The sequence below is a fragment of the Heteronotia binoei genome, chromosome 13 (assembly GCF_032191835.1).
Source record: "Heteronotia binoei isolate CCM8104 ecotype False Entrance Well chromosome 13, APGP_CSIRO_Hbin_v1, whole genome shotgun sequence".
Classification (NCBI taxonomy): Eukaryota; Metazoa; Chordata; class Lepidosauria; order Squamata; family Gekkonidae; genus Heteronotia; species Heteronotia binoei.
In genome coordinates this window covers 69,092,786-69,118,400 of record NC_083235.1, presented here as the reverse complement: position 1 = coordinate 69,118,400, position 25,615 = coordinate 69,092,786, and the positions used below count along the sequence as shown (strand labels likewise).

The 25,615-nt window shown below is 47.7% G+C and overlaps 1 protein-coding gene across 1 annotated transcript in view; it reads left to right on the top strand.

Moving 5' to 3' along the window:
- The first annotated feature begins 1,756 nt into the window (after positions 1-1,756).
- Positions 1,757-25,615, top strand: part of TRIM47 (tripartite motif containing 47) — a 29,515-nt gene continuing 5,656 nt past the window's right edge. Inside the window, exons 1-5 of the mRNA XM_060252105.1 lie at positions 1,757-2,698; positions 14,763-14,858; positions 15,663-15,893; positions 20,926-21,121; positions 23,688-23,762. Of these exons, the coding sequence (XP_060108088.1) occupies positions 1,757-2,698; positions 14,763-14,858; positions 15,663-15,893; positions 20,926-21,121; positions 23,688-23,762 (1,540 nt within the window). The remainder of the gene's footprint in view (positions 2,699-14,762; positions 14,859-15,662; positions 15,894-20,925; positions 21,122-23,687; positions 23,763-25,615) is intronic.

Here is a 25,615-nt window from a genome sequence, read left to right as displayed (position 1 = left end):
TCCTTGAAAGGGCAGCTGCTGTGAGAGCCCTCTCAGCCCCACCCACCTCACAGGGTGTCTGTTGTGGGGGAGGAAGGGAAGGGAGATTGTGAGTCGCTCTGAGCCTCTGTCCTTGAAAGGGCAGCTGCTGTGAGAGCCCTCTCAGCCACACCCACCTCGCAGGGTGTCTGTTGTGGGGGAGGAAGGGAAAGGAGATTGTAGGCCGCTCTGAGGCTCTGTCCTTGAAAGGGCAGCTACTGTGAGAGCCCTCTCAGCCCCACCCACCTCACAGGGTGTCTGTTGTGGGGGAGGAAGGGAAAGGAGATTGTGAGTCGCTCTGAGCCACTGTCCTTGAATGGGCAGCTGCTGTGAGAACCCTCTCAGCCCCACCCACCTCACAGCGTGTCTGTTGTGGGGGAGGAAGGGAAAGGAGATTGTGAGTCGCTCGGAGCCTCTGTCCTTGAATGGGCAGCTGCTGTGAGAGCCCTCTCAGCCCCACCCACCTCACAGGGTGTCTGTTGTGGGGGAGGAAGGGAAAGGAGATTGTGAGTCGCTCTGAGGCTCTGTCCTTGAAAGGGCAGCTGCTGTGAGAGCCCTCTCAGCCACACCCACCTCACAGGGTGTCTGTTGTGGGGGAGGAAGGGAAAGGAGATTGTAGGCCACTCTGAGGCTGTCCTTGAAAGGGCAGCTGCTGTGAGAGCCCTCTCAGCCCCACCCACCTCACAGGGTGTCTGTTGTGGGGGAGGAAGGGAAAGGAGATTGTGAGCCGCTCTGAGACTCTTCGGAGTGGAAGGTAGGATATAAATCCAATATCTTCATGTATCTCACAGGGTGTCTGTTGTGGGGGAGGAAGGTAAAGGAGATTGTGAGCCGCTCTGAGACTCTTCGGAGTGGAGGGCGGGATATAAATCCAATATCTTCCTCTACCTCACAGGGTGTCTGTTGTGGGGGAGGAAGGTAAAGGAGATTGTGAGCCGCTCTGAGACTCTTTGGAGTGGAGGGCGGGATATAAATCCAATATCTTCCTCTACCTCACAGGGTGTCTGTTGTGGGGAGGAAGGGAAAGGAGATTGTGAGCCGCTCTGAGACTCTTCGGAGTGGAGGGCGGGATATAAATCCAATATCTTCCTCTACCTCACAGGGTGTCTGTTGTGGGGAGGAAGAAAAAGGAGATTGTGAGCCGCTCTGAGACTCTTCGGAGTGGAGGGCGGGATATAAATCCAATATCTTCATCTACCTCACAGGGTGTCTGTTGTGGGGGAGGAAGGGAAAGGAGATTGTGAGCCGCTCTGAGACTCTTCGGAGTGGAGGGCGGGATATAAATGCAATATCTTCATCTACCTCACAGGGTGTCTGTTGTGGGGGAGGAAGGGAAAGGAGATTGTGAGCCGCTCTGAGACTCTTTGGAGTGGAGGGCGGGATAGAAATCCAATATCTTCATCTACCTCACAGGGTGTCTGTTGTGGGGGAGGAAGGGAAAGGAGATTGTGAGCCGCTGTGAGACTCTTCCGAACGGAGGGCGGGATAGAAATCCAGTATCATCATCTTCCTCCCCCTCAGTTCTTCCACCCTTCCTTCAGCTGGCCGGCGTCGTTGCGCCGTCTCCAAGCGCAGCATCTTTCTCAAAGCCAGAGCTAGGACAGGAGACTGTCAGCAACTACGGACGAAGCCCGAACCGACCGACGTGCATCCAGAACCTGCCTAAGCCCAGCAGCCCTGCCGACCAGCGCAGCAGCGCCGGCACCAATCCCGTCGCCTACTATGGGGGGGGGGGGGGATGTCTGGTCCTTTAGAGCCGCCTGCCAAGAGTCCCAGCGGCTTCCGCAGGGCGGGCAAGGCCCCGCGCGAGGGCCAAGAGCAGGCCTTCGCCACGTCCCCTTCGCCTTGGGGGGGTGGGCTCGAGGAGCCGACCTGTAAGCGGAGGCGCTGGAATGAATGGAGGCCCCGTTTCCCGCTGGGCGCGGCCCGCTCCCTTCCCTGGAAGGCCGGCCCTTCCCTTCCCGCCTCGCCCCCAGGCCGGCCACAGAGCTGCGTCTGGCCGTCGGGAGTTCCCGCTGGGCGGAGCCGGCGCGCCCTGACTTCGGGCCGGGCTCTGTGGAGCAGCATGGCCGCGGGCTCGTGGCCCGCCAGCCCCGCGGAAGGGCCCTTCAGCTGCCCCATCTGCCTGGACGCGCTGCGGGAGCCGGTGACCATCCCGTGCGGCCACAACTTCTGCCTGGGCTGCATCGGCGCGCACCGACACCGCCCGGCGTCGGGGGGCCAGAGCGGCGCCAGGTGCCCGCTGTGCCAGGAGCCCTTCCCGGCCGACCTGCAGCTGCGCAAGAACCACACCCTGGCCGAGCTGCTGCAGCTGCGCCAGCCGGCGGCCATGCGCCCCGAGGAGGCGGCTCCGGCGGAGGGCCCGGCGGCTGAACCCTCGGCGGTGCTGTGCGACTTCTGCACGGGAGAGGAGCGCGCGGCGGCGGCGCAGTCGTGCCTCGTGTGCCTGGCGTCCTTCTGCGCGCCCCACCTGCAGCCGCATCTCAAGAGCCCCGCGTTCCGGGGCCACCGGCTGGTGCCGCCCTTGCGCCGCATCGAGGAGAGCCTCTGCAAGCTGCACCTCAAGCCCTTGGAGAGCTTCTGCCGGACGGATCGGAGCTGCGTCTGCCGCCTGTGCGGGGCCCAGGAGCACCGCGGCCACGAGGTGGTGGCCGTCGAGGTGGAGCGCGAGCACGTGCAGGTGGGCCTGGCGGGCGCCAAAAGGGCTTCTTCGTGCAGCCGCGCGCCGACCCCGCGCCCCCTGCAAACTTGATCGTCGGTTGGACGGAGCGATCTGGCGGTCCCGGTGGTTGCTGGGCGAGTTGCTGGAGATGGGTTGGGGGGCTGGGGGGAAGCGTCCGGAAATTTCTGGCTGCGGGGGAGTGGCAAAACGCCTTGAATGTGGGATGCTGGAAAGACGGCAGACAGTGCCCTCGGTTGCAGGAGGATTCTTAGACGGTGGGAAGAGGTTGCGGTGACCCAGCGCTGGTTTTGTGCATTCCCAGAGTGTACTTTAAAAAAAAAATTGAGTATTTGAGGCGTCTGAAACTTTGGGGTATAGCGTAGAGACCTTTCTGCTAGAGTTTAGAAATACTAGGAGAGCCAGTTTGGTGTAGTGGTGAAGTGCGGGGACTCTTATCTGGGAGACCCGGGTTTGATTCCCCGCTCCTCCACTTGCACCTGCTGGAATGGCCTTGGGTCAGCCAGAGCTCTGGCAGGGGTTGTCCTTGAAAGGGCAGCTGCTGTGAGAGCCCTCTCAGCCCCACCCACCTCACAGGGTGACTGTTGTGGGGGAGGAAGGGAAAGGAGATTGTAGGCTGCTCTGAGACTCTGTCCTTGAAAGGGCAGCTTCTGGGAGAGCCCTCTCCAGCCCCACCCACCTCACAGGGTGTCTGTTGTGAGGGAGGAAGGGAAAGGAGATTGTGAGCCGCTCTGAGTCTCTGTCCTTGAAAGGGTAGCTGCTGTGAGAGTCCTCTCAGCCCCGCCCACCTCACAGGGCGTCTGTTGTGGGGGAGGAAGGTAAAGGAGATTGTGAGCCGCTCTGAGACTCTTCGGAGTGGAGGGCGGGATATAAATCCAATATCTTCTTCTTCTCCTCCTTCTTTCTCCTTCTTCTTCGGTGAAGGAAAGGCTCAGAACAGTTTATTTAGATTTCGAAAAGGGGCTGGGGGGCACTGCTTGCGCTGCTAGAAATCATACACTTGCCCTAAAAGCCTTTCTTCTAGATACCGCATAGCTTTGTGCTGGTTGTAGTGGGTGGTGTGGGAAAAGGCAATCTTCCCATGCTTGCCATGTGAAGATTCTGTGGCAGAGCCTTGGGACTGGAAGCAGCCCTGTTAAGCACAGGTTAAGGTGCGTGGCTTTCTAGATAGCATTATGTGGACAATGTCAGCCACCAGCGAGCCTGCAGCAGACGTGGACTACTGCACCCTTCTTAAATCTTCTTTCGCGAAGTCAAGCCGAGAGAGAGAGATGTGGACAAGAGAAAGTCAAACAGGAGGGTCCTTAAATTTTTTGGGGGGGTAAATTCTGTCAAAAGAGCGGGATTATGGAGTTTGGCAGAGCTAGTTCTGGGGGATTTAAATGTCTGATATAAAATGAAGAGCAGCCCAGAAAAAAGGAGAGCTAAGGAAGGTAGGGCCAGGAGAATTTGTATCTCTGTAACTAGAAACGGGAGTGGACAAGAAGACCTAGGCCAACAGGGTAAATAAACAGTGCCCTTCTGGGCTCATTTGAAATAGGAAAAATGGCACAGTGGGGAAGGTCACAATCTGAATTGGGGCCCCATGTGCTTGGGAAATTTATTCCTGGCAGCATGATGTATGACTGATGGTCTGAAATTTGGCTCAAGAAGTCTAGACGCCGCCTATTAAGAACTGTAGCAGATTGGCCCTAGTCTTACGGCCAGTTTGTAAGAGCAACAAGAACAGACAGTGCAGTGATTGGGGGAATTCCAGAGCTCTCATGTTAATAGGGAAGGAAGGCACAAATGTAAACAAAATAGGGAGGGACTTTAGAGCAGCTGCTTTGTATGCAGAAGGTTCCAGCTTTTATTACTGGTATCTCCGGTAAAAAGGTTCAAATGGAACACAGCTGGAAAGTATCCCGGCTTAAGGCCCCGTGGCGCAGAGTGGTAAAGCTGCAGTGCTGTAGTCCAAGCTCTGTTCACGATCTGAATTCGATCCTGGTGGAAGTTGGGTTCAGGTAGCCGGCTCAAAGTTGACTCAGCCTTCCATCCTAAAATGAATAACCAGCTTGCTGGGGGTAAAGCATAGTAGATGACTGGGGAAGGCAATGGCAAACCACCCCATAAAAGTCAGCCAAGAAAATGTCCTAATGTGACATCACCCCATAGGTCGGTAAGAACCCAGTGCTTGCACAGAGGACTCTTTTTACCTTTTTAAGGCACTGAAGCATCATCATTGCTGATCAGAGAGTAGACACTACTGAGATGGACCTCAGTCTTACAGTATAAAGCAGTTTCATGTATTTAGCAGTTCCAGCTGAGAGCGAAATTAGAGGGCATCCTGGGAAATAGGATCAGAAATCAGGATTGATGCAGCATGAGCATGCTGCAGTCTTTGTGCGGTGGCTGAAGTGGCCAGAGCACAAGGCTACTGGCACAATCATCTGCGCCCTCTGCGACCTCGGATTAAGCTGGCTCCGTGGTACACCCCGGAATTACGCCAGCTGAAACAAGGCCTTAGACGGCTAGAGAGGCAATGGCGACGCACTCGTGACGAGGCGACTAGAACATCTTATAGGAAGTTTATGAAATCCTATGAGATGGCAATCAAGGCTGCAAAGAAAACATACTTTGCAGCTAGGATTGCATCTGCAAATTCGCGCCCAGCCCAATTATTTAGAATAATTCGGAATTTGACTACATTGCCTCAAGGCAATTCTAAAGCTAAGGAATTGGAAATTGGCTGTGAGGCTTTTGCGAAATTCTTTGCGGATAAGGTCCAATCGCTCCGCCAGGACTGCCCCGCCAATTTGGAGGCAGTAAGTGGACTCGAAGCCCAATGCGTGTCTTCTGATTCAACTCTGGATTGCTTCGACCCGCTCAGCTTGGACGAAGTCGACAGAATTCTTGCCACTGCACGTTCCACGACTTGCGATCTGGACCCTTGCCCCTCCTGGCTAATTAAGGCCTGCCAGGAGGAACTAAGATATCCTATACGGGATATTATAAATCGATCCCTTTCAGAAGGTGCCTTTCCAACACCTCTGAAAGAGGCATTGGTCCGCCCTCTCTTGAAAAAACCGTCATCAGACCCGGCCGAATTGGCACACTACCGGCCGGTCTCAAATCTGCCTTTTTTGGGCAAGATTATTGAGAGGGCCGTGGCAGCGCAGTTGCAGGAATTCCTGGAGGACGCTTCCGTCCTAGACCCATGCCAGTCCGGCTTCCGCCCGGGCCATGGGACAGAAACAGTCCTGGTCGCCCTCATGGATGACCTCCGACGGCAACTGGATCGAGGCGGCTCGGCAGTATTGCTGCTGTTAGACCTATCGGCGGCGTTCGATATGGTCGACCACCGGCTGCTGACCCGTCGCCTCGCCGACGCAGGAATTCGGGGGCTAGCCTTACAGTGGCTCTCCTCCTTTCTTGAAGGTCGGGGACAAAGGGTGGCAATTGGGGGGGAGCTGTCTCAGAGATACCCACTTCATTGTGGAGTGCCTCAGGGAGCAGTTCTCTCCCCGATGCTGTTTAACATCTTTATGCGTCCCCTTGCCCAGATTGCACGGAGGAATGGGCTGGGTTGCCATCAATATGCAGATGACACCCAGCTCTATCTATTGATGGACGACCGGACTGGTGATGTCCCAGCAAACCTGGACCGGGCACTACGAGCCGTGGCTGACTGGCTCAGGCTGAGCGGGCTGAAGTTGAATCCGGCGAAGACTGAGGTCCTTTGCATGGGCCGCGGCGAGCCAGGAGGGGAGACTATTCTACCGGCCTTCGACGGGGCGCCACTGGTACCGGTGCGCAAAGTCAAGAGCCTGGGAGTGCTACTGGAGTCCTCCCTATCAATGGAGGCCCAAGTAGCTGCCACTGCTAGATCCGCCTTCTTTCATCTTAAGAGGGCGAGGCAGTTGGCTCCCTTCCTGGAGCGCGCCGACCTAGCAACTGTGATCCACGCAACGGTCACTTCGAGGTTAGACTACTGCAATGCCCTCTACATGGGGCTGCCCTTGTACCGGACACGGAGGCTTCAGGTAGTCCAGAACGCGGCGGCCAGGCTGTTGGAGGGACTACCACGGTGGGAGCCTGCACGGCCTGGGCTGCGTAATTTGCACTGGCTGCCGGTTGTCTACCGTGTCCGATATAAGGTGCTGGTTATCACCTTTAAAGTCCTATATGGCCGAGGACCTGCCTACCTAAAGGACCGCCTCTCCCCGTATGTACCCCGGAGAGCACTGAGATCTGGTTCCCAGAACTTACTAACAATCCCTGGGCCAAGAGAAGTTAGGTTGAAGGCCACTAGGGAGCAGGCCTTCTCGGTGATAGCCCCTCGTTGGTGGAACGATCTACCAGAGATGGTGCGAGCCCTGCGGGACCTGAACCAATTCCGCAGGGCTTGCAAAACATTTCTCTTTCAGTTGGCATTTGAGACAACATGTGGTAATTGAATTGATATAGAACCGGATCAACGAATGAACAGATATTTAGCCATCCTAAATACATCTGGATTACATCATTCTAGCACCTACCTTAATATATCTTATTATATTTTATTTGTTTTTATGTATTTTAAATAACTATTTGTAATTAATGTCAAATTATTATGTTTTATGAATCATGGGACTCCCATGTCTGTTATACTGTCCAATAAGAATCATGGGACTCCCGTGCCTGTTAGCCGCCCTGAGCCCGCCTGGCGGGGAGGGCGGGATATAAAAATAAAATATTATTATTATTATTATTATTATTATTATCTTTGAGGAATCCTGTTGCTAAAGAATCTGTAACACTGGAGAGAGAGCTGAGAACACATTTTGTGTGTGGAGGGATGCAGTCCAATCACACGCGTGTTGCAATAATGTCGTTAGGTCTTCATTTAAGTTAGGAATTTGGGGGTGGTTGCAGGACTGGGCTTCCGAAATAAGGAACACCAGATCCATGATAGGGTTACAAAGAGAGCTGATGTATCGGAGCAAATCCTGGTTGCCCAACTATCCCTGCATGACTGGACTGTGAATGCCATTGAATTGCTTTTAGTTGTCAAAGCATAAGGATGAGAGGCTGTTGATTGGGATTGAAGCAGGTTGTGTGGACAAAGGGCACAGCAAGGGAGGGTTTGAGAATTTACTGTGGGATACATCAGTTGCCGTTCCCTCCCCCCCCCCCCCCAGTGGCTCACTACGTTCTGTGGTTAAGCAAGTTACTGTGCCGATACTGCGCTGACTGTACTGGCGCGAGCAGCTGGCACAACTGATGCTGGCTTAGGACTACCGCTGCACTATCGTAAGGAGACAGTGTTCCATAAAAACTGTGCTCCACCCACAGCCTCTTTTTCCCTAGGAAAAAAAATTACTAGACACTACAACTGCTACCCATCTGGAGTTATCATTGTATCCCCTAGCCCTGGCAAACATTTGGGTACTGTAAAAATACAGCAACTAACTTCTGTGGGGAGATTTGCCCAGTGTTAGAAGCTCAGATTCCATGCAAGTTATTATTATAAACCATCTTGAGCTTTATGGAAAGGTTAGATTAAAAAAAATAACTCCCCCCCCCCAATGTTCCGTCTAAGCTGTGGAGTCTTGTGAGCAAAAATTCTACTTTGTGAGCTGCTGGCATTAAAATTGTGAGCTATTGCATAAATTATTGTGCTCTGGGGCCATTTTTTCTGAGCTACGACAAAAATGTGTGAGCTAGCTCACACTACCCCAGCTTAGAGGGAACATTGCTTCCCCCCCCCCCCACTAAGTCAGTCTGCTGCTGGATCTACCCCATTTTCAGAGGAGTCATTGAATGACGTTGATAAATGATGTATATGCAAACCAAACTACTAATTATGTGGGATGGGGGCGGAGTGTGCAAAGCAGTAGCAGCAAGGTCACGTCATAGGCTGTGGTTTATATTTTCATCCAGGGCTTTTTTTTTGTAGAAAAAGCCCAGCATGAACTCATTTGCTTATCAGGCCACACCACCTGACATCACCATTATTTTGTGCAGTGATTTTTGGTAGGAAAAGCCCAGCAGGGACTCATTTACATATTAGACCACACCCCCTGACACCATGCCAGCCGGAACTGCATTCCTGTGCGTTCCTGCAAAAAAAAAACAACTCCAAAACCCTGTTTTCATCAGTCATAACCTTGTATGTGACTATATCTTGGTGTGGAGTTGTCCTGCATGGTAAGATTTTATTGCTTGCATCATTGTTGAAGTTAAGGAACTGTTTTTTGCTATCTTTATAAGAATGGCACAGTCATTGTTACATTTGATTTGGAGCTGGCCTTTGCAATAAAGCCACCACAAGAAGAACCCTGCTGGACCAGACCAGTGGTCCATCTAGTCCAGCATCTTATTTCACAGAGTGGCCAACCACTTGCCCTGGAGGTCATCACACAAGGCACAGAAGCTAAGGCCATCGCCTGATGTTGCTTCATGCCATTGGTATTCAGACGTTTTGTTGCCTCTGAATACAGAAATTCCTTTTATTTGCCATGACTAGTAGACAGTAGGATTTCTATTCCATAAATCCATCTAATCCCCTTTTTCAGTCCATCTAATATCACGGCCATCACTATGTCAACTAGCAATAAATTCCACACTTAATTACTCAGTGAGTAAATAAGTGCTTTCTTTTATCCATCCGAAATACATTGCCCGTGAACTTTGAGTGCCCCCAAATTCTAGCATGATGGGAGAAGGGGGAAAAGTCCTGTCTGCTTTCTGCACCCGGTGGCTTGGTCTGGGATTTGCCTGAGTCAGGGTTAAGTGACAGCCAACATAGGTGAGAGCTGCTGGAGTCAAAGAGCAGGGTGTTGGGAGAGATTGTGCCAGGATATGGATGAAGTTTAAACAATGGCAATCCAAAAGGCATTGGCAGGTAGGTGGCGGAGGTGCTAATTTTTTCAATGATTAATAGTTCCTGTGGCAATCACAACATACTATACTTTCTGAAGTATTGATAAAGGTTTACCGTATTTGAGTTACTTTTGTCTTCATGCAGAAGGCAGGAATATAGCACCAGGATGTTGCGGGGGGGGGGAGGGGTAGGGGCATTTTATGTGCATGTTCTTGTAGTGACGCTTGATTTTAGCCGACCTCAAGAATACTGCTGTGCCAGGTGAGGTGAGAATATCATGTTGCAAAATCCATCCACAAGATGTCTACAACTTCAACAAGCATTTAGCTGATCTTCATTTTGGTGGATTCTGTCTGGGCTGCCAGATGACACCCATGCAAGCAATCCGGTGAATTTTGATTTGGGACAAGGCAAACATAAAAGTTGAGAGAGAGGGGTGATTATGCTCCTTCTGGCGTTAACTGAGCCAAACCAGTTTCCTGATTTGACAGCTTTGGTTTACTCCCCTCACCCCCGCAGCTCTTTCCCACCGTGGCTGAAATTGGCTCCTTCACTTCACTTGGCAGCTTTCCCAGATTCCACTCCTTGGTCCGTTAGTCTTTTGTGTTCCACTGACGACAGATTTCCCCCCCCCCCAACACTCCCCTTCCCATACAGCGATGACTCATCTCCCAAATTTGCACCCGCTCATTTTAATTGAGCTGGCAGTTTTGATAGAATTTATCCTACAGCACAGTTTATTGGGAAGCGCCATGTCCCAAAGGTACATTTGCTGTGTTGTTTTGTAGAGTGTTACATTTGAAAAGTCTTGTAGCTGTGAAGTACAGTCATTTAAAAAACACTTGATTTAAAGGTTTGGGTTGGGTTTTTTTTTTAATGGAGCATTTAAGGGTAGGAAAAGAGAAGTGTCACAAATGGGCTGCAGAAACAACATCCTCAAAAGATCCAAGCACTGCCCATGAAGTTTGAGGTGAATGCCTTTGTTTATTTAATTACGAGGCATACTGAGAGGCTCAGGATATACGCACAGTCCGTTTCTGTGTTGACATCATGCTTATAGGCAATCTTACAGTAAATGAAGTGGAGTGCACTAATTGTTCAGAAAATGGAGCACAAGCTGGTATTAAAATGTTGTTTAACCATGATCCTACCCGAAAATAGTGCTTGGAAAAAAGCATTAAGTTGCTTTGATCTGTTTAAGTTCGTTATAATTGGAGGAAGTACTTGATGTTCAGTATCCTCAACTTGAAATGTCAGCCATATTTAGGACCGGATCTACGTGTTTTTTGAGGGGGGGAGGGCAAAATTAAAAAATGGCGCCCCCTTATGGGCCCATTCTACCTTATGGGCCCATAGAATAGAATGGACTCCATACACAATTTGGTGCCCCCCCTTTGGTGACACCTGGGGCAAGCACCCCCCTCTGCCCGCCCCCCCCCCCAGATCCGGCCCTGGCCATATGGGGGATGGAAGCCATCATAGCCACTAGGATAGCCAACTGGCCAGAAAAAAAAATGTCTTGTCCCTTTAATAGAGGTTTAATATGAGGAATTGAAGGTTTTTATGGCTTGGAATTAAATATCATCACCTGGTGATTGCTGCAGATCAAACTGAAGTTAAAGCAATAGCTTAGAGGGACCCGTTTAAAAGTTGGCAGCACTAGACCGACTGGCCAGCATTGGTTTTCACAGTGGAAACAGGATTCCATAGAACAGTAGAGGCAGTCAACTATGGAAATGTAGGGGAGGGAACCATCTGTAAAATGTGCCATAAATTTAATGAGCAGCAAAGTTATGACAAGGGCTGAATTGTGTGGTAAAAACGATGGGTTTCTTTTCTTTTAAAATACGTTTATAAATGTTAGGTGCTTTATAGATGGTCCCAGTACTCAGAAGTAGAATTGTGCTTTGGTTCAATCCCTGGCATCTCAGTTTAAAGGTCTTAGGTAGCAGGATGGGAACAGCTTGGCCAGAATACTTGGCAGGATGGACAAACGCCCTGCCTCTTGTACAAGGCAGTCCTGTATCCTAAACTTGTAAGTAGTTCCCTTCTGCTAAGCAGCTATAAATCGTCCCCAGTACTGCTGCAGTGCCGGTGTAGTCTGTAGCTATCACTCCTGGTGGAACGGAAGAGACAAGCCTTCCTGTGTAGTAAAGATAGATTGCTGTTGGCTCCGTAGTAGGGATTGCCACATTCGGAAGGCCTAAACTAATTTGCTTTTTTGGAAAAATGCATGCCTGAAAGACTGTTCTGCTATATGTATGCACAAACATGCCCATATACGCGCACATAAATCAGAATGGCGCACAAAGAATGCCGCAACTCCACGGAGAGGTAATACCCAAGGGCCTTCTACAGAACAAATAGAACTGCTCTCTAGCCAGTATCAAATTCACAGGGCAGTTTCTTCCTTACTAACCAGATGTTGTATTTTTGCTCTGCAAAGTTAGACAACAGACATGTTTTGTAAGTTTATATAGCCTGGCCAGGATAGCCCAGGCCTGTCCGGTGTCGTCGTCATATTAAATTTAGGAACTGCCCATTCCCCACTACAGCAGGATTTTGGGCAATGTACAATATTATTGAAACAATCACATTAAAAACATCGAGATCGCTAAACAGGGTCAGCTCTGATCAGTATTTGGATGGGAGACCAGCAAGGAATACCAGGGTCACGAAACAGAGCCAGGTGACGGCAAATCACCTTGGAATATCACCTACCTTGAAAACACTACAGGGTGACCAGAAGTTGTCTGCGGCTTAAAGGCAAAAAAAAAAAGTTTACATAAATTAGACCACATACAAATAAGGAACAAGCATTCCCCACTTTGAGGAAATGAGCATTCGTATTACCAGAATCTGGCATTCTGGGGAATCAATCAAGGAGAGCCAGTTTGGTGTAGTGGTGAAGTGCGTGGACTCTTATCTGGGAGAACCGGGTTTGATTCCCCGCTCCTCCACTTGCACCTGCTGGAATGGCCTTGGGTCAGCCATAGCCCTGGCAGAGGTTGTCCTTGAAAGGGCAGCTGCTGTGAGAGCCCTCTCCAGCCCCACCCACCTCACAGGGTGTCTGTTGTGGGGGAGGAAGGTAAAGGAGATTGTCAGCTGCTCTGAGGCTCTGTCCTTGAAAGGGCAGCTGCTGTGAGAGCCCTCTCAGCCCCACCCACCTCACAGGGTGTCTGTTGTGGGGGAGGAAGGGAAAGGAGATTGTGAGCCGCTCTGAGACTCTTCGGAGTGGAGGGCGGGATATAAAGCCAATATCATCATCTTCTTCTACCTACCGTTCACCCTCTTCTTTCTCCCCACCTCTTCAAAGATCTCAGTAGCTTGTTGTGGCTTCCCCAGATAAGCACTTTTCATGGCACTCTTCATTTCCTTGCTTTATGATAAGGGTGGGGGTGTTGATACGATGTGAGCTGGAGCTGTTTCTGTGACAGAGCAATGATTGTTCCTTTTAGCGCAGCCCTTTCAGCCTGGTCTTTATCTCCTTCCAGCATATTGTTTGCATAGAGTCTGGAACCTCACAGGCACACAGTCTGGCTTCTCATATCTTTCCAGATATGGGAGAGTATTCATTCAATTCAAGTGCTGGAACACAGCTTCCCGTGCAGTTTTTTAAGGCCGCCACTGCTTTTGCCAAAGGAAGTATAGGCTTGATAATGATTGAGTACAAGAAAACCGAATTCAGCGATTGAAATAAATTCATTCCAATCAGGAAAGGTTTTATTGCACTGCAAATCCGGTTTCGCTATCCATAAGCAGGCTGGGTATAATTCTGTACTCTGGTATTGAGCTTTCCCACCCCTTGTTTCTATTGCTGCGTTTAAAAATACCGCACACAAAAAAAGTCTAGGCCAGGAAGAAACAAAGATGTTTCAGGACAGGATGGGGAAATCCCAAGGTCAAAATCTTAAAAGTTGCTCTAGATTGAATTGGTTTTGATTGTGCTAGATAAGAGGTTTCAGGATACATTAAAGGCTGCCTTACAAAATGTTCCTTTTATTGGTAGGGAAAATGTGATCAGTTGTAGGCTTTTTAATACTTTTAAGTATGGCTTTTTGCTTTCTAGCCTCTGTATCCTTTGCTTCGTCTTAAAATCTATTTTGCACCCAGCACAATTTAATCTGATTTATATTAGAATCCTATGCAGTGTTACTCCCGTCTAAGTCCATTAAAATTAACAAACTTAGACTTATGTAACTCTGCATAGGATTGCAGTGGCCATAATTTAACCTCATTTGCTAATTTATGAGATTTAATAAAACATAATAGCTATTATTTGTGTGTATTTTTTTCAAAATAGACAAACATGGCTGTCGCACGCAGTCTTTATTCAGTACAAAGATTGAACTTAAAGCTCATCTCCATTGGTGGAGAATATACTGTGAGGGGAATTACAGGAGAGAAAGATGAGGCACTGTTCAAAGCAAAATCCCAGCTACTGACACTGAACTCTTAATCCAGATGCCCCAGATGATGAAGAAGATGATATTGGATTTATATCCCGCCCTCCACTCCGAAGAGTCTCCGAGCAGCTCACAATCTCCTTTCCCTTCCTCCCCCACAACAGACACCCTGTGAGGTAGATGAAGATATTGGATTTATATCCCGCCCTCCACTCCGAAGAGTCTCAGAGCGGCTCACAATCTCCTTTACCTTCCTCCCCCTCAACAGACACCCTGTGAGGTAGATGAAGATATTGGATTTATATCCCGCCCTCCACTCCGAAGAGTCTCAGAGCGGCTCACAATCTCCTTTCCCTTCTTCCCCCTCAACAGACACCCTGTGAGGTAGATGAAGATATTGGATTTATATCCCGCCCTCCACTCCGAAGAGTCTCAGAGCGGCTCACAATCTTCTTTGCCTTCCTTCCCCACAACAGACACCCTTTGAGGTGGGTGGGGCTGGAGAGGGCTCTCACAGCAGCTGCCCTTTCAAGGACAACTTCTGCCAGGTCTATGGCTGACCCAAGGCCATTCCAGCAGGTGCAAGTGGAGGAGTGGGGAATCAAACTCGGTTCTCTCAGATAAGAGTCCGCACACTTAACCACTACACCAAACTGGCTCTCCATGGGTGTTTAGCATATTTAGAGAAAATCATTAATTTTAGTATTTGGATAAATAAACTGCACACATTTCTCTGCTACTATGAGGATTATATTAGAAATATGTTCTTTCATGTACATAAGAGGTTTTGATTCTTGTTTTCTTTACTTGGAAGGCCCAGCGGCCAAAAATTCTGAGTAATGTTGAGAATCAGATGGAAGAACTCGGAGTCGCCATTGCACAAACAAAGAGGACAGTAGAACTCATCAAAGTAAGTTTATTCATTTTCTTTTTTAAAAATGGCAGAAATGGAGTCTTGAGTATTCTCTGTACCTGATTCTTTCCTCTCTACAGAATTCCCTGCTTTGTTTCCTAACGCTGAGAGGCTTCAGAATGAAGGCCGTCTTTAGAACTATCCGAAGTGGTTCATCGCAGATATATTGTTGTTGTAACTTATTTCGCTAAGACTGTACTACTTCTGCTTGCAGGTGGCGAATCACAAGCTGCAATGCCCTGTCCTCATGCAAGAAAGATTTCCCTTCTTGCGTACAGAAAAGCAGGGTGAAAGCAGCCTTTATTGACATCCTGCTTTGATCTTGCAGGGAGGTATTTGCCCATTCCTGCAGAGCTGGTAAAGGCAAAAAGATATACCAATAAAAAGACCCAAGACACGACCTTTCCTGATTTACCATAGCTGAAGTTAAGGCTCTGTTTTCTTATTTTGTTTAATTGGAAGCTCCACTCGGTCAAAAATTCTGAGTAAGGAGCTCTTTTTGGTCTTTTGCACTTCATGCTCATCCCTTTCTTTTCAAACACTAATTGGTTTCAGACTCAAGCTTAAAGCCACCCCAGGCTGGTGTTAGAGGCTTGCAGGTGTAATGCTATCCATATTTAGTGCTCAGAGAGGAAACTGAGTGGGAAGCTAAGGTGCAGGATGGGGGTAAGATGAGGAGTTCAAGCTCATCAGCTCGTTGAGTGGCTATAAAAGAAGGGTATTTTGCTTGTTTGTGTTTTTGGAAACCACAAGACTTGCCGAATGGAGGAACTGGAATAAACTCATCTCTATGTTGTTTAGGGCACTGCTCAGAAAGAGAAAGAGAAGGTCAGCAAACAGTTTACTGAGACAGCCAGAGTCCTTGCAGTCTTCCAGAAGGAAGTCCTTGGGTTCATTGAGGATGGTGAAAGAGCTATGCTGGACGAAGCAAAGGAGGAACTGCGGCAGAAGGAAGAGAAGCAGGCCAGGCTGATTGAGTACAAGCAGAACTTGGAAACGGTCCCAAGCACTGATACCATCTCTTTCCTGCAGGTGTGTCCAAAGTATTACTCCTTAACTGGTGAACCTGTCAGTAGAAGGTTGCCGACCATAGGCACAGCTTCACTCCTTGCTTCCCTTGGCTTTTTCGCCCCTAGAGAGTGACCATAGTGTAACTTCTGCTCTGTACAAACTCAACTTGAAATATGAAAGTGGAGGGGCTGACTTTTGGAGTTGCCAGCTCTGAGTTGGAAAATACTTGGAGATTTTGGGGATGGAACCTAGGGGGGAGAAGCCTCAGGATGCTACAATGCCATAGAGTCCATCCTCCAAAACAACCATTTTCTGGAAATCATTTGTGAAAGCAAGAGATCTCCAGGCCCCACCTGGAGGTTGGCAAACTTCTTTCACTTGGCTCCTGAATCACATGATCAAGAGCTTCTTGTCATACCCTATGGCGAGCAGAGACATTTGTGCTTGGGGATCAATGATCAAAGGCCGTTTCACATACTTTGCAGCCAGTAAACCTGACTTTGCCACCACCTGTACATCTCAGAAGAGTGGCAGCCAATTCCAGTTCTGTGATTAGTGTACCAGAGTAAGGAGATGAGAGACATGCTTGCAAACACGCATCTATTGCATTTTAAATGCTTCACAAATGCATTTAAAGGGACTGTGACACCTTTAAATGCCTTCATCTCCATTCTAGAAGAAGAGGAGACTGGATTTATAGTCCACCCTTCGCTTGGAGTCTCAGAGTGGCATTCTTTTCCTTCTCCCCACAACAGACACCCTGTGTGGTAGGTGTATATAAATAATATATTGTACATATACTGTACAGCCATTCTGAGCCCTGTTTGCAAAGAAGGGCAGCTATTAAATACTGAAAACATTTTAGGTAGACACTTAAAAAGGTGACATATGAAATGGTCTCTGGATGTCATATCCTCAGAGCATGGCAAGAAAGAAATCACCAGCCTTCAGAATAGTGGATTAGTGGAGAAATGATGTGAAATTAGGACTAGGGGTGTGCATTTGACTTTATCCGAGCCAAAAAAAATCTGGAAAATACCCTTAATGGTATTTATCAGCTATTCTTTCAGCCAGATATAAAGGGGTGAGTTGGGAGTGGGGGTGTATTTTTGGCTATCAAACAAAGCTAATCCTAAATAATCCTGAAAAAACTCAAGTTTATCTGGGAAAACAGAATAACTGCAGCTAAATGGCATTTAAAAAGAGTGCACTCCCTTTGAACGCCATTCCAAGTGAAGCTGTAGCTTCACAAATGCATTTAAAGGGACTGTGACACCTTTAATGCCTTCATCTCCATTCTAGAAGAGGATTTATGCTCCACCCTTCACTTGGAGTCTCAGAGTGGCTTTCTTTTCCTTCTCCCCACAACAGACACCCTGTGTGGTAGGTGTATATAAATAATATATTGTACATATACTGACAGCCATTCTGAGCCCTGTTTGCAAGGAAGGGCAGCTATGAATCTAATTAAATAAATAAGTGGGGCTGAGAGAGCTGTCTTGAGAGAACAACTATGAGAGAACTGTGACTGACCCACAGTCACCCAGAAGCTGCATATGGAGGAATGGGGAAAGAAACCTGGTTCTCCAAATTAGAGTCCACCACTCTTAACCACGACACAATCTGTCTCTCTTAATTATAGCCTATGGAGACCATTATAGTCAATGATTCCCATAGGCTATAACGTGGAATCTAGACTATTATGGGGAATCTGTTCTGGGGAGGACTGTATTTTGAGGTACAGACAACCCTCCAAGTTTCAAAAAGATGGCACTGGAGGTCCAATTCTGTGGGTCCTCAAAGGTGCCCCCATCCTCTGTTGTTTCCAATGGAGGGGAAAACAGCAAAAAACAAAACAAAACAAGGACTGGCATCAAACCAGAGAGTCTCTGCAGTGTAAGCTGTAGGTGGGGAGAAATTTTGCAAAAGCAGTGTCGCTGTGGCAATGCCAGCTCAACAATCTAAGCAGGGGGGTGGTTTTTGCAAGCCTAGCACCGTCATTTCATGTACAGTGTGCCCAGCAGAACCAATGTGTGACTTTACTGCTCTTAAAGAAGCCAACTTTGGATCCTTTACATCCATCCAATTACAAGCCCAGTTTCAAATCTTTCATTTCTGAAAAAGGTAATTGAGAGAGTGGTGGCAGATCAGCTCCGGAATTTTCGGGATGACACATTGGCATTGTGCCCATTCCAGTCCTGTTTCCACCCTGGGACAGAGACAGCATGGGTCTCCCTCACCAGCAATCGCCACAGGCAGTTCGATTGAGGCAAATCAGTGCTGTTGTTGCTTCAGCACAGCTGATCATGGTCTTTTGACCCACTGTCTCACTGACGTAAGAGTCCATGGGTTAGTCTTAAAGCAGCTTAGCTCATTTCTCCAAGGTCGGGGACAGAGCGTGGTGCTAGGGAAGAAGGTGTCTCCCAGGCACCCCTTGGTGTGTGGTGTCCTTCAGGGAGCAGTCCTCTCCCTGATGATGTTCAGTATTTACATACGCCCTCACCCAGCTGGTGCGGAGTTTCAGGCTAGGGTGCCATCACTATGCTGATGACACCCAGCTGTATCGGTTGATAGATGACCATCTGGATACTGCCCCAACTGTTTTGGCTGAGGGATTGGAGGCCATGGTGGGGTGGTTGAAACAGAGCCGACTGAGATTGACTCCAACTGAGATTAAGGTTCTGTAGCGTGTTTATGACATCCCAGCCCAAAACCGTTTTGCTACTTTATTATCTGCAATATGCATTTATTTTTAAAGGGAATCTTTTTTGCCTTGAATTGTGTACAGTAATGAAAGCACTGTTCTATCTTCATAAAAATATTTTTTTTTCAATTAAAAGGTGTGCAGTGGCTGGCTATGGGCATTGTGGAAGCCAGATGATAATAATTTTTAATTAAGTCCCAGTTTTATTTTAATTTACCAATAGTTATCAAAATGATTAAAATTTAATTTATCAAAATTAAATTGCTCTGTAACGTGATTAGTTTTTGTCAGTATTTTCTCAGGTTTTGGCCATTCAAAAAATGTGGTCAGTAAAATTAGTAATTTTGACCTTTTGACTCATTTCCGCCCCTTGAGCACTGGGATCAGATTCAAGGTTTTGATGCTTATCTTTAAGGCCCTTAGTCATCTAGGACCCACATATCTTTGGGACCACCTCTCCTGGTGTACCCCTCAAAGAGCATTGTGTTCATCTGATAAGAACTTGCTTGTGGTTCCCAGCCTAAGAGATAATCGTCTGTCCTTGAACACATCGAGGGCTTTCAGTACCCTGGCCCCAACCTGGTGGAACTCTCCGCCCAGTAACATCCTGTTAGAGAATTTGCACGCAGCAGAAGACACTGAAGAAGAGGGACAGGCAAACACAGGAATTAATAGACAAGAGAGACAACTGTATGCAATGGTAGAATATATTTACCAGGACAGTATCCAATATTCAGAGTCGTTGCCAGGCCAAGGTCATACGCAGTAATCAGTACACCCTTCAGTAGATAACAGTATACACCAGTAAGTATACACAGCACGATCCAAGCACAGTAGCATAGGATCAACACAAGCAGTGTTCGCTGCCACCCGGACGGTGAGTCTCACAGTACCCACAATCCTTACAGGCAGACAGAGCAAGCTCACTGAGCTTCCCTAAATACACATGCCAATCATGCAAGCTCACCAGAGGTTGCATCAGCTCTGTGAGTCAGCACAAAGCCTAATTACAGGTGAGGTCATTAACAGGTAACAGCTGGGCCATGACTCAGCATGACATTGCAGAAACAACATTTACTATTGCTAAGATGGAGTCAGTCAGCCATTTTAGGACTGAGTTCCAACACATCCGCGTCCAGCAGGACTTGTTACAGTTCCATGGGGCTTGAAAGGCAGAGGTGTTCCACCAGGCATTTGGTTGAGGACAGCGACAGCATCCACCTGGGTGGCACTTTCCCCACTCCCCCCCCCCGGAAGGTGGTAGCAGAATTGGAATTTGACTGCCATCTGTTTGAATTGTATTGCTGTTATGAATTTTACTGGGATGTTTTATTTTTTTAAATTGTTTTCTGGTGTTCGTGATTTCAGTTAGTTGTATACTGCCCTGAGCCCTATTTAGGGAGTGGGCGGTATATAAATGGAATATAATGAATAAAGAAATAAAACAATGAATGCTACTGTGACAATGCCAACTCAACAAATCCAAAGGGGGGGGGCTGCAATCCTAGCACAACCAGTGCATGTACAGAGTGCCCAGCAGAACCAATGCCAGCTCAACAAATCCACGCAAGAGAGGGGGGGTTTCCAAGCCCAGCAGAGCCAGTGTGTGTGCAGAGCACCGAGCAGTACTCATGCAATGTACTAGTGCCCCACAAAACCCAGTGCCTTCCCTTAAATGCTTTCTTTTTTTCCTCCATTGGGTATAATGGAGCTGGGGGAAAAAAATCTGTATTTCTGAAAAAACACAAATCTGAATACCCTACTGCTATTGAAATTCAGTTTTTTTTTCAGGAATCCCATTTTTTTTTGGGGGGGGGGGGTGTCCCAATATATCCAAATCTGAAAAAAAAAATCATGCACACCACCCCTAGCTAGGACCTTTGGTGTGAGAATGTGGTGCCTGCATTCATGTGCTGATAAACTTTTAATAGTGAAGATGTGAACATGACATGGGTAGGACATGCTTCAGTGCGTCTTTTTTTCTTTTTTTTTGCACAAGGCTCACAATTTGTAGGGCTGCCACTGAAATGACCACAGAACTCCTTTTGTCGGGGATAGAATAGCTGTTATGTAATACCATTGTCTATTTAATTTGTAGAGGCTAGCTAAAGGGACAATATAGGGATGACTTGGATTCTGTTCCTGGATCCACATTTGGAATGGAGGAAGGTGCCAGAAGCTACAGCCGGTGTAGCTGCTGTTTCTCTCTCTCCCCCTGCCCCCCTGCCTTCTGGTATGTCTGTTTCCATACCTTGATGCGTGGCCATCGGCTCTCTGGTACTGAGAGAAAGTGGGTCTGTGAAATGAATTCCACACGCAATCCAATTGCTGTGTCCTTTTTTGGTCCAGGAGTTCCAGGCGCTGAAAATAGCAGCGGAGGAAAAAATCTTCCCATCGACAAGCTTCCCCAAAGAGCTGAGCTTTATCAAATCCAGCCAGGCCGTGTCTGCCATGAGAGAGCAGCTAGTGAACATTTGCAAGAACCAGTGGGATCAGCTGTCAGGGAAGGGAGATGAAGTGCCTGTCTTTTATGGGATGCCAGAAGGTATGTGACAAAGAAAACATGACCCTGGGGATCTAAGCAGTGCTGTGTACAGTGCTTTGGTTACAGAATCTTATGCTCATTCTGATCATTGCTGGGCAGTTTCTTTGAAAAATATCTGTGGCTCCAGAACTCCAAACGCCTAGGAGCCCCAACAGCCTCTGAGAATGGGCTGAGAGTATTAGCAATGAATTAGACATTGCTCCCTCTCTTTTCATTCACTCAGTTTCCTTTGCCTTCTAGCACCAGTCCAGTGACACTCCCCCCCCCCAGTTCTTTTTTCAAAAAGTCATAATACTTCCCTGCAATGCACCTGATAACCCTATAAAAGCGCCTCAATGGTGGAATCAGCTGCCGGAGGAGGTGCGGGCCCTGCAGGACCTCAACCAGTTCCGCAGGGCCCGCAAAACTGCCCTCTTCCAAGAAGCCTTTAAGACGTAACCAGAATGAATATTATGCTGCCTGGATAAATAGAGACTGTAGCACCACTGTATTGTTTTTAGATTTTTAAAATTAATTTATATTTGTATTTAGATTGCTGATTGATTTTACCTGTATTGTTATATCATGATACCATATCATGTTCTGTAAGCTGCCCTGAGCCTGCCTCGGTGGGGAGGGCGGGATATAAATAAAAACTTAAAAACTTATTATTATTATAACCCATCCTTAATGCAATTATAGCAGAGTTGCCACTTCGTTTGTTAATGTCATGCATTGTACATGCAGAATTGTGCTTCCTCTGTTGCGGAATTTAGATGTTGAGGTGTTAGAATTCAGAGGGTGCTATTTGCATAGTCTGTGGTTGCCTTTTGCTCTTCTAGAGTTTTCGATGGAGCACTTTCACACTGGGATTTGTAAGCGGAAAATGAATGCGAAATGCCAGCAGCCTCCAAGTGACAGCTCCCGCTCAGCCTATTGCATGCAGTGCAGTTGCTGTAAACTTGCGTAATAACAAGCCTGGAACTCGGACTCAGGTTTCTGGGCCCCAGGCCTCCCTCTTGAGATTTTATGAGGTTTCCATAATGACTCAAATAAAACAGAAGGCAACAAACAGACCATCACTGGGTGTGGCCAGGGGTGGTTTGGGGACCATGTCCAAAGTGGTTTGCCTTGTCTTTCCAAACACAGGGAATGATTCTTCTGTTGACAGGCTTTAATTCCAGTAGGACTGGAACTCTGGAAATGGAAGCGCTGATGCTGCTGGCTCAGTTGCAAGGAAAGGCAGCTGGCTCTTCTATTTCCTAATTGTTGTCTTTAAACTCCTTTCTTTTTGCATTTTTGTTGTACAGCTGTACAAAATACTGGGGGGGGGGTGGTTTCCTTCAGTTTGGCCAGCGTCGTTACTTTTTTGTAACTGAAATAATCCCTCTCAGATACAAGACTCTAGAAAGCTTGCTATGAGAGTGCTTGCACAGTGTAATCCCAACTAGAATTGTACACTTCTACACCTGTGAATTTAGAAGGGCATACCACTATTTAGAACTGTGTTGGTTGACTTCTTTGAAGGGGGCTGTAAGCTCCTCCAGAATAAGGTTAACTTCTGCCAGCTACCCGGTCCCCTTTACAGCCGTGTTTTGCGACCTGTTGGAAGCTGTAGGAGAAGCAGCAGAGATGTTCTTCCTGGCTGCCTAGCAAACTCAGGATACTTGCCCTAGTTATTTCCAGGTCATAGATTCCTTTTTCTTTGCCCAGACCAGAACTATGACCTCATTGATGATATACCACCACCACCCCCAGATTGCAAAGGTTAGCTATGTTAATCTGTTGTAGCAAAATAAAAGTTCAGAGTGGGCTGCAAGTCATGAAAACTCCTATTGAAATAAATGTTAGTCTTCAAGGTGCCACTGGATTTTTGTTTTCATACACCCACCTGTAATGGGAAAAGGCTGAGAGAACAGAGAGAGCCGAGTTGGGAGAGGGGCTTTCAGAGTGAAGGGAATGAATGGACTTGGAGAAGGGGTTGCTCATCCTAGTAACTCTGTTTATGAACATATGAAGCATATGAACATATGAAGCTGCCTTATACTGAATCAGACCTTTGGTCCATCAAAGTTAGTATTGTCTTCTCAGACTGGCAGTGGCTCTCCAGGGTCTCAAGTTGAGGTTTTTCACACCTATTTGCCTGGACCCTTTTCTGGAGATGCCAGGGATTGAACCTGGGACCTTCTGCTTACCAAGCAGATGCTCTACCACTGAGCTACCGTGCTTCCCCAATCAAGGTCCTTTTATTATTATTATTAATCAAGGTTCTTTTATTGTTCCTGTCTCGGTGGCAGTGGCAAAGGACCAAAACAGAATTCTGAATATCACTTTTTGCTGGCTTAGTCTGATAGCATAACCACATGCTTGGAAGCATCCTTTGGGATTTTTCCAAAAATTTGATTTTATAAATTTTCAATAGCTAAACACTACAGTCCAGCTGCTGATGGCAGTGTTTGAGGTGGGAAAGAGGTGTGACCCTGACTCCGAGATAAGGGTTCTTTGAGCATGAAAGAACTTCTTGACTGTAACTTCAGTTAGCTGTCAGAACTGCTGATGTAAACTTACAGCATTTCTCTCTTCACAGTGACTGCTGAATCCCAGATTTCAGAAAAAAGCAACAGTCCCGCTTGTTTGGAATCACGAGACTATTTCCTCAAATGTAAGGCCATAGTATTTGATTTATTATATTTGCAATATAATATCTGCTGTAGGGAAGTTTTGGCAGAAAGCAGAATTTCCATGTAGCTTATTGGCACAGATGTGAGCACACCGTAAACTGAAGAGCCAGTTTGGTGTACTGGTGAAGTGTGCGGACTCTTATCTGGGAGAACCGGGTTTGATTCCCCACTCCTCCGCTTGCACCTGCTGGAATGGCCTTGGGTCAGCCATAGCTCTGGCAGAGGTTGTCCTTGAAAGGGCAGCTGCTGTGAGAGCCTGCTCCAGCCCCACCCACCTCACAGGGTGTCTGTTGTGGGGGAGGAAGGGAAAGGAGATTGTAGGCTGCTCTGAGGCTCTGTCCTTGAAAGGGCAGCTGCTGTGAGAGCCCTCTCAGCCCCACCCACCTCACAGGGTGTCTGTTGTGGGGGGGAAAGGGAAAGGAGATTGTAGGCCGCTCTGAGGCTCTGTCCTTGAAAGGGCAGCTGCTGTGAGAGCCCTCTCAGCCCCACCCACCTCACAGGGTGTCTGTTGTGGGGGAGGAAGGGAAAGGAGATTGTAGGCCGCTCTGAGGCTCTATCTTTGAAAGGGCAGCTGCTGTGAGAGCCCTCTCCAGCCCCACCCACCTCCCAGGGTGTCTGTTGTGGGGGAGGAAGGGAAAGGAGATTGTGAACCACTCTGAGACTCTGCAGAGTGGAGGGTGGGATATAAATCCAATATCTTCTTCATCTTAAAAGAAATTTGAATCTACCCGATACAGACTCAAACCGTGAATCTCCAGCATCTCTGGCTTTGTCCTAAATCCTATTAATTCATATGAGGTAATCAAAGCATATGCTGAGTTCAATGTAAATTAAAGGTGCATAATTTTGGTGCAGTAATTCTATAGAGAGAGAGTTCATTGCATCCTATTACAGAAAAGTTAAATAAGGAACTGCCTGACTCAGACGTTTGGTCAGTTTAGTCCGGCGGTATCAATTCCGAGTGTCTTCATAATTTATAAAACACTTTTCTTTCAAGCAAAGTGGTGTGGTGAGTATAAAACTAGCTGTCTTGGGGACTGAATGGAAGGGGATAGCTCATACATACAATGCCTGTGCCCTGTCGCCAGGATCTGCCGCTATTCCCATATCAGAAGGGAATATTAAAGGAGCGCACCTGCTGTCTTATCATTATGGAAAGGACACAAAGCAGTGGCAGAATGAGAGTCAACTGTATATTTAATTTAAGGACCATAAAGACTATAGCTTGAAATTTTTTTTTAACCATAACTTGTTTAAAGAAAAATCACTGTGGGATTCTTGATGTGCTCCATCTTCCACTATGATGCAGAGTCTTGGAAGAAGCATAGCAGGATGTTGCAGGCTGGAGAATATTTCTATAATTCTTTAAAGGAGAATGTTGTGTGCTTTTTGAAGACTAACTTTCATTCTTTAAATGTACATAGGTCTAGTACCTGTCAGTCCGGGGACAAACCTGCAACCATCAGAGGGTTGCCCAACAAGCCATGCTAAAAATGTCCTATTGCTTTAACAGAGGCTTAATGTGTAAAAAGCAGAAGCTTTTCATGGCATGGAGCTGAACAACTGGAGAGCCAGTTTGGTGTAGTGGTTAAGTGTGTGGACTCTCATCTGGGAGAACCGGGTTTGATTGTCCTTGAAAGGGCAGCTGCTGTGAGAGCCCTCTCCAGCCCCACCCACCTCACAGGGTGTCTGTTGTGGGGGAGGAAGGCAAAGGAGATTGTGAGCCGCTCTGAGACTCTTCGGAGTGAAGGGTGGGATATAAATCCAATATCTTCTTCTTCATCTTCTTCAATTAAACCTCTATTAAAAGGTCAGGACTTTTTTTCTTTAGACC